Raw genomic sequence first — 9,455 nt, 5'->3', positions numbered from 1 at the left:
TCACGATGAGCTGAGCACAATAGAATTTAGCACTGTAAGGGTGGGTAGGGTTGGGGGCTGACAAGCGATGCTGAAAGAGATCAGGTGATGATCCGAGAGAGAGAATTTAGTAACAGAGAGAGCTTTGTGCAGAGCAGAGCTTTGTGATGGAGTGATAAAATGTTAGGTGTGAGGAACTTCTCAGACTGTGAACTTCCACAATGCTGAGAACAGCCAAACTAGAAGATAGCATCCTTGGTTACCAGGCAGATCTCCTTTCCCACTCTTGTCTGGCAGGTTTAAATTCAGTGGCCCCAGCTGATCACCTTCTGCAGGTGTATTTGCCCACTTTGTCACGAAGCTCTTTGGTTTTGACCCCATAAATGATAGGGTTGAGCACGGGAGGGACAAGGAAGAAGAGGTCAGCCAAGATGATGTGAACATGGGGAGGGATGGCCTGACCGAAGCGATGTGTCAGAATGGTGAAGAGGACGGATGTATAAGATGTCAGCATCACACAGATGTGGGCTGTGCAGGTATTAAGAGCTTTCTGATGGGCTTTCTTGGAGGAGATTCTTAGGACAGCCCTGGTGATCAGACTGTAGGACACGGCAATGAGCATCAGGTCTGACCCCATGACTACAAAGGGCACCATCAAGCCATATGTCCTGTTGACAGTGGTGTCCGCACACGACATCTTCACCACAGCTATGTGCTCACAGTGCGTGTGGGGGATAATGCGGTTGGTACAGAATGGCTGCCTGCTTAGAATCAGGGGCAGGGGAAGTACTAGGAAAACAGCTCTTATCAAACCCATGAGCCCTAACATAGCTATGCGTGTGTTGGTGAGGATCGTGGAGTATCTCAGAGGGTGACATATGGCAACGTAGCGATCAAAGGCCATAGCCATGAGTATGGCTGAGTGCAGAGCAGAAACCGCGTGAAGGAAGAACATCTGGGTGAGGCAGCCACCCACAGTAATAACTTTTAAATTGAACCAAAATATAAACAGTGCCTTCGGCATGATGGAGGTAGTTGTGCCAATGTCCGTGAGTGCCAGCATGCAGAGCAGCAGGTACATTGGCTTGTGCAGGGTCTGGTTTTTGCCTATGACAAACAGAAGTGTGAAATTTCCCAACATTCCAATAAAGTAGAATGTAGAGAAAGGGATGGACATCCATAGGTGCTCAGCTTCCAGGCCAGGGATGCCTGTTAGGATGAATGATGAAGGGACAGAGTGTGTGAGGTTGATTCCTGCCATGAGGTGGTCGATGCATCAATCAGGTTCAGAAATGCTCAAGGTGCCTGTAATGGTAGGGAAACATAATGAAGTGGGTTACATACTTTATTACACATAGTACAGTAAATATTTTGTAGTTATTACCAGTCTAGAAAGGGAGATGAGCAGTGATTTACAAATATTTACAGATGACACCAAATTATTTAGGTCAGAGTCAAGTCCAGAGATGTCCTCACAGGGAAATCACCAAGCCAGGTGAATGGGCAGCATGATGGCAGATGAACTTGAATGTAGATACCTGCAGCATGTATGCCCATTGGAGGGAAAAACTTGAACTCCTCAAACACCTAACAAAGTTCTAATTTAACTGTATGAACTCAGGACAGGGACCTGGGTGTTATGGTACACAGCTGTGTGACCCTTCTCACAGTGCAATCACACACAGAAATTGAACAAAATATTAGGATCCAGGAGGAGTGCAATGAAGAATCATACAGAAAATACAATGCCATGAGGTCATTGACTCAATGTTTCACTCTCCTCTAGACTCTTCTGTGTAGTACTAGGCACCCCGTCACAGGATATTGCAGAACGAGAGGGGTTCAGGCAGGGGCAATCAGAAGATTCAAAGACCAAGGAAACTCTCATAAGGAGAGAGGTTGAAAAGACTGGGATTGTTACCTGACAATTGAGATGAATTAGGGGGGATATGAGAAAAGTCTGTAAAATACATTCTGGTATAGAATAGATCCAGAATGTGTTCTCCCTGTTTCATAACACAAGATCAAATGGACATTCAATTAAACAGAAATGTGGCAAATTCAAAAAAGATAAAAAAGGATTTTTCTTTATTCAGTGCCTAACTAGACCGAGGAACGCATTGCCAAAAGAGATAGTTGAGCTGTGAACTATGTAAAAGTCAGGAAGGGGAGGGACATTTGTATGGACAGTAAGACTATCCAGCTGCAATAGTTACAACTAAATAAATATTTTAGAAAACCTATCCACTCACATGTTTCAGGGTAAAAAACAATCACTGGTGTTCTGCAGCACATGGGGCTGTCTCTATCAGAGAAGGACACTGGACCAGATGGACCACAGGTCAGATCCACGATGCAGTTCCTCTGTTGGAAAAGAGCCACGCTTCCCTCATGGAAACAGACATTATCATGCTGGTCTACGGAAGGGCACAGGGGTCTTGGTATTTAGGGCTACAGGCCCGCATCTCTGTTACTTTCCTTGGTTTTTTTTGTTTGTTTCTTTTTGGTGAGACACTTTCGTGCAGGCACCCAGCTTTGTCTGAGATAGAAGATACAGTTGTTAACTGACACGTGTAAGCAGAGTCTTGTCAACCACTCAGTTGCTAACCCTTCCCATTCCGGAAGATAACTGAAATTTGCAGATTACACAAACATTGAGAGATTGTAAAAAATAAAGAGGACAGGTCATTGTTTCAGAGCAATCTGGATTGGTTGGGAAACTGGTCCGAAGAAACAATGTGTTCTAAAATAGCTGTGTAGATACCTACATATAGGAAAAATGAGTGTAAATGATGCTTACCTGATGGGGGACACACGGGGGAAGCACAAAGACTATGTAGAAGATTTGGGGGCATGAAGGGATAATTAGCTAAACATGAGCTCCCAGTGTGACCATGTGGCCAACAAACCAATATGATCCTTGGATATTAAGTAGGGGAATCTAAGGAGAGGTAGAGAATTTATTTTAGCTCTATATTTGGTACTGATGTGACTGTGGCTGGAATCCTCTGTCAAGTTTTGGTGTCCATGATTAAAGATGGGTGTTGATATGTTGAAGAGGGTTCAGAGAAGAGTCAGAACAATTAATTATTAAATGATTGGAAAACCTGCCTTATACTGCATTTAGGTGACATCCTCAAGCTGGTTATGTCATCCCCCTATCCACCTATGCCTGGGTTCCTTATATCTTGTTACAGCAGCACCTGGGGCTGTCACTGCCAGAGAGAGGACAACGGACTAGATGGACCATAGGTCTGATCCACGATGCCATTCCTATGTTGGAAAGGAGCTAAGATTCTCCCATAGAAAAATACATTATCATGCTGGGCTATGAATTTGCGCTTAACAGAATGGGCACGAAGGGCACAAGGGTCTTGATATTTAGGGCTACAGGCCTGCACCTCTGTTACGCCCCTTGTCTTTTGGTGAGACATTTTCTTGCAGGCACCCAGCTTTGTCTGGGGCTATGTTCAGAAAAGAATCACAAGAATTAGTAAAAGATTAGAAAACCTGATTATAGTGATAGACTGAAAGATCTTAATCTATTTCATTTAAGAAAGATGGTCAAGGGATGACTTGATAACAGTCAATAATTACCTACACGGGGAATCAATATATAATAATATGCTTTTCAGGTTCGTATATGGAGGTGTAAGAGGATTCAATGGCTGGATGTTGAAGTTAAAGGAATTCTGACTGGAAATAAGGTGGACATTTTTAAATGGTGAGACTAATTAACCACTGGAACACGTTACCAAAGGTCTTGGTGGATTCTTCACCACTGAGAATTTTTAAATGAAGGCTGGATGTTTCTCTAAAAGATCTGCTCTAGGAATACTTTTGGGGTTATATTATACAGACCTCTGTTAAACAGGCTAGAGGATCACAATGGTCCCTTCTGCCCTTGGAATTGCCGAATATGTCCCCAGGAGTCAGCTGGAGATATTACCTGTGCAAGCTCATGCCTGAGCTTACTGAAGGCAGTTTTTCTATTTGTGACCATGTTGCATTTAGCCCTCTGGGGAGAAAATCTCATGTGACTGCGGCCCCTTGGAAATGTATATTTCGCAGGGCTGAGGGATCCCATGAGGTACTGCATGGATGAATGCATTAGTGAAAAAAATAATGACTTGAGCCAATAAAATCTCCATTCTGAGGAATGAATTGACAACCCTCACCATGAATGACTAATGGAGCTGTCTAGTAAATGGTCCCAGAGCATCCTGGATTGAATATCTCTGTCCTAGTGCCCCACTGTTTCAGTCAGCTACCAGTGGTTTGTGCACATGGCAGCTGTATTTATCTAGGCCCTCACATATCCCAGAGTTGCCCAATCTCATTATATAATGTGCAAATTTCACAACTTGTGAGTAGTTTCTGTGTCACAGCCCTTGAAGCACCATGTGCTGTGTACTGGTGTAACAAGAGAAGCCACACAGATGCCTGCCTTTGCATTTGTCACTAGTGTGTGATATATCTCACCAAGAGCCGTGGGGAATATGGGGCAGCTCGGAGGTTGTAGGAGCCAGGGATGACTGGAGAGTATGGAAAAGACACTGGCAACCAGCATGCTCTTGGAATCGGGTCAGCTTGTGATGGGGAAGGAGGATATGGACAGGGGGTCAGAGAATGATCAATGCCTCAATGGCTAGTGGGCGGCTGGTATCAAGCGGAGTGCCCCAGGTGTCAGTGCAGAGGACAAGTGCAGAGTCCTGCACTTAGGACAGAAGAATCCCACGCACCGCAACAGGCTGGGGACCGACTGGCTAAGCAGCAGTTCTGCAGAAAAGGATCTGGGGATTACAGTCGACAAGAAGCTGGATATGAGTCAGAAGTGTGCCCTTGTTGCCAAGAAGGCTAACAGCATATTGGTCTGCATTAGTAGAAGCATTGCCAGCAGATTGAGGGAAGTGATTATTCCCCTCTATTCACCACTGGTGAGGCCACATCTGGAGTATTGTGTCCAGTTTTGGGCCCCACACTACAAGAAGGATATGGAAAAACTGGAAAGAGTCCAGCGGAGGGCAACACAAATGATTAGTTTCAGAGTAACAGCCCTGTTAGTCTGTATTCACAAAAAGAAAAGGAGTACTTGTGGCACCTTAGAGACTAACCAATTTATTTGAGCATAAGCTTTCGTGAGCTACAGATCACTTCATCAGATGCATACTGTGGAAAGTGCAGAAGATCTTTTTATACACACAAAGCATGAAAAAACCTCCCCCCACCCCACTCTCCTGCTGGTAATAGCTTATCTAAAGTGACCACTCTCCTTACAATGTGTATGATAATCAAGGTGGGCCATTTCCAGCACAAATCCAGGGTTTAACAAGAATGTCTGGGGGGGGGGTAGGAAAAAACAAGGGGAAATAGGTTACCTTGCATAATGACTTAGCCACTCCCAGTCTCTATTCAAGCCTAAGTTAATTGTATCCAATTTCCAAATGAATTCCAATTCAGCAGTCTCTCGCTGGAGTCTGGATTTGAAGTTTTTTTGTTGTAATATCACAACTTTCATGTCTGTAATCATGTGACAAATGACTAGGGGACTGGAACACATGACTTATGAGGAGAGGCTGAGGGAACTGGGATTGTTTAGTCTGTGGAAGAGAAGAATGAGGGGGGATTTGATAGCTGCTTTCAACTCCCTGAAAGGGGGTTCCAAAGAGGATGGATCTAGACGGTTCTCAGTAGTACCAGATGACAGAACAAGGATCAATGATCTCAACTTGCAGTGGGGAGGTCTAGGTTGGATATTAGGAAACACTGTTTCACTAGGAGGGTGGTGAAGCACTGGAATGGGTTACCTAGGGAGGTGGTGGAATCTCCATCCTTAGAGGTTTTTTAGTCTCAGCTTGACAAAGCCCTGGCTGAGATAATTTAGTTGGGGTTGATCCTGCTTTGCTCATGGGATTGGACTAGATGACCTCCTGAGTTTTCTTCCAACCCTAATATTCTATGATTCTTCTATGATGGGAGATTTAGCAGCTGAGGAGCCAAGTGTGACAGGTTGCCACCCAAGATGCCACCTGGAACTGGGGTACCACTGTGCCCTCTGATTCACCAGCCTGGGTTCCCTCTCTCAATGTGCTTCTTGGTCAAGATGCAGACCAGCACACGGTACTTCACCTTCACCAGCATTCACACGGGCAGGGACACACCCAGGTGCAGATACTTGAAGGCTCTCTGACTAGCCACTGCACAAACCAACAGTAGAGAGATTATAACCAAAATAACCACCAGTAGCCTAGGACCCCAGAGCTGTATGTCCTAGAATCCTAGAATCATAGAATATCAGGGTTGGAAGGGACCCCAGAAGGTCATCTAGTCCAACCCCCTGCTCGAAGCAGGACCAATTCCCAGTTCAATCATCCCAGCCAGGGCTTTGTCAAGCCTGACCTTAAAAACCTCTAAGGAAGGAGATTCTACCACCTCCCTAGGTAACGCATTCCAGTGTTTCACCACCCTCTTAGTGAAAAAGTTTTTCCTAATATCCAATCTAAACCTCCCCCACTGAAACTTGAGACCATTACTCCTCGTTCTGTCATCTGCTACCATTGAGAACAGTCTAGAGCCATCCTCTTTGGAACCCACTTTCAGGTAGTTGAAAGCAGCTATCAAATCCCCCCTCATTCTTCTCTTCTGCAGGCTAAACAATCCCAGCTCCCTCAGCCTCTCCTCATAAGTCCTGCCCTGCCCTGGGCCAGAAAAGCTCACCAGATGGGAGATAAGTTTCTCCAAAGGTCTACCATTTTCCCTATTGGCTCAATGACCTGAATAGGCCCTTCCCACTCAGCTATCTAAACTGAAAGCACCTTACCTAGTGGGCATTACTCAGGTGTAACTACATTTGAAATACTGATATGAAGACAATATTCATAATTTCAGATAAAAAATGGTACATGCATAGAAATAGGATAATCATATTCAGAAGATCATAACTTTTCCAATTACATCTTACATGAGCCATCTTGCCTAAAATATATCATAATTATGCTATAACCATATCAAAATAATATCACTATGAAGAATATGGCATGCAGTGTCACACTAAAAACAATGGCTCTTTCCACTGGGGACATGCCTGAAGTTATATAACAAAAATAATAGTTGGAAACAAACTGAATAAAGGTTCAAAGAAAAGGAGTACTTGTGGCACCTTAGCGACTAACCAATTTATTTGAGCATAAGCTTTCGTGAGCTACAGCTCACTTCATCGCATCCGATGAAGTGAGCAGTAGCTCACGAAAGCTTATGCTCAAATAAATTGGTTAGTCTCTAAGGTGCCACAAGTCCTCCTTTTTTTTTTGCGAATACAGACTAACACGGCTGCTACTCTGAAACCTGAATAAAGGTTGTGACACCTAGGCTGCAGTTCTGTGCCTTGCCAGGACAAAGAGAACCTGAGACCCCCACCCCACCCCCACCACAAATGCACACAAATGCACCCAGAGCCAAGAAAGGTCCCAGCACTGTCCTTGGATTAACAATCACAAAGCAAAAATTACTTCAGCAGCACTGCCCGCCTGTCCATGTACATTCTGCTGTCAAGGCCCACCACCCCACAGGTGTGTACACCTACCTCCCTGCTCCCAAAACCCACCTGTCTCTGTATACCCCACTCCCATAACGCCCATCAGTGCCTGCCTGCCCATGTAGGTCCCCCATCCTCACAATCTCCACCCTGCCACACAGTGATACCCCTCATCCAGGACCAAAACCAGGTGCCAGATCCCACGGCAACAGCTCACAGAAATATCTCCTCAGACTAGGTTAAATTCAGTGTCTGGCTGCAACAGGGAAAAGGGGGAGATCAGCCTGAACTGCCTCTCAGTGGGCAAAGGGAACCCCAGCAGCTGCTTGGCCTGTGCAGGGAAGGAGAGAGGGACAGACCGGATGGGAGGGAGAGAGAACATGGAGACTAAAAGGAGCCAGCATGAGAAACTCCTCCCCAAAATGACACAAAGCTTTAATGTATTGCAGCCCATTAGAAACCTGGACACCCCTTCCTGAGGCTGCTTTTCTGTCTTGGTAATTGCTGACGTTACTGCGAGGCTGTAGTGGGGTTACTCACATGAGGAGGGAGGGTCCGGGTGTGGGAAGGTGTCAGAGACAATCTGTTTCAGTTTGCTCCACATTGCGTTACGGTCTGAGACACCACCACTGCCCCAGGAGGCCTTGTTACGCCTCTTTGGTCTGTGCATTAGGCAGGATATTCATTCCCTATTTCACCCAGCTTCAAGACTCTATGCCACTGTGATCTGGATACTGCACAAACTCTCATCCCCAAAACACACACACTGTGTGTTCCTGGACCTTCCCTGGTGAGATTTCCAACTTAGCATGGTTTCCTTTCCCCCAGAATCACACTTTTATTTTTTCAGAGTAGCAGCCGTGTTAGTCCTCAAACTCACATGCTTAGAGGTTTAAATGAATCAGGATAACAGTTTTTTGAAGGCGGGAGAGGCGTCGTCTCTCTCTGCGCCCCTGCATCTCTGATTCTGGAGAGGACAAGACTCACTACAAGGAAAGAAAATGAAAAGAAAAGGAGAACTTGTGAAGGTGCCACAGAACTTTTTTGCAGAACTGCTGCTTAGCCAGTCGGTCCCCAGCCTGTTGCGGTGCGTGGGATTCCTCCTTCCTAAGGGCAGGGCTCAGCGCTTGTCCTTGTTGAACCTCATCAGATTTCTTTTGGCCCAATCCTCCAATTCCTCTAGGTCACTCTAATATTTGTCTAAAATTTACAATTTAGGAAATCCAAATTTACAAGGTAAATCCCTTGTTTTTTCTGACAATACTAAACAGTTCAAGACACTGTGCTGCTGAATTTATGCCCAGATGGCTCTTGACTTTAACCCTGAAACCCTTCCCAAGCCCTTAGCACTAACTTTAATGCAGAAACAGGTGACTCACCACAGTCCCGTTGAGCAGAGAGAGGAAATCTCCTTACAGCAACAGGAAGGCAAAGCCCTGAGAATCAGCATATGAATCTCACATGTCTGACACTCAGTGTGCTGGACAGCAAACTTTATGATTCCCCTGTACAGTCCCTGCAGACTCTGAGGTTGGCCAGGAGTCCCAGACAATTCTCTCGGCTCTGTGAGAAGAGCAGAAAATTGACCCTGAGAGCTTCCTTCGGGAATGAAGCAATTATTCTCTAATACCAGAGGCTCAGATCATTAGGGCAAAATGAGTCTTGCAGTCTCAATACAGTGGTTTGTCACTACTGAATCCCTGGAGAGAAAACGAAGAGCAAATTGTTAGATGTACTCATTTATCAGAATTTCTGCGCTTCTGCCTATCATCATAGAATCTGAGCATCTCCTCCTCCTCCTCCAGAATGATGAGCCCTGCTCTGAATCTCTGAGAACAAGACATGCACATGGAAAGGCTCTTGCACATCCATGTTTCAAACACAGATTAGCAGGCACTCTGATCTGACAACTTCTTTCTGACAATGGGCGACACAGATTGCC

The 9,455-nt window shown here is 45.3% G+C and overlaps 1 protein-coding gene across 1 annotated transcript; it reads right to left on the bottom strand.

Moving 5' to 3' along the window:
• Positions 1 to 301: 301 nt before the first annotated feature.
• On the bottom strand, positions 302 to 1,240 carry LOC125626365 (olfactory receptor 52P1-like). The gene has a single exon (XM_048829274.2). It carries the CDS (start codon positions 1,238 to 1,240, stop codon positions 302 to 304), a length of 939 nt encoding a protein of 312 aa, XP_048685231.2.
• Positions 1,241 to 9,455: the final 8,215 nt, after the last annotated feature.

This window comes from Caretta caretta, chromosome 1, assembly GCF_965140235.1.
Source record: "Caretta caretta isolate rCarCar2 chromosome 1, rCarCar1.hap1, whole genome shotgun sequence".
Classification (NCBI taxonomy): Eukaryota; Metazoa; Chordata; order Testudines; family Cheloniidae; genus Caretta; species Caretta caretta.
Note: the sequence above shows the minus strand (reverse complement) of the source record. Positions and strands in the feature narration are given on the sequence as shown.

Bases quoted from the DNA above. Each gene is read 5' to 3' on its own strand.
- LOC125626365 (XM_048829274.2), bottom strand. From the start codon at position 1,240: ATGGCAGGAATCAACCTCACACACTCTGTCCCTTCATCATTCATCCTA.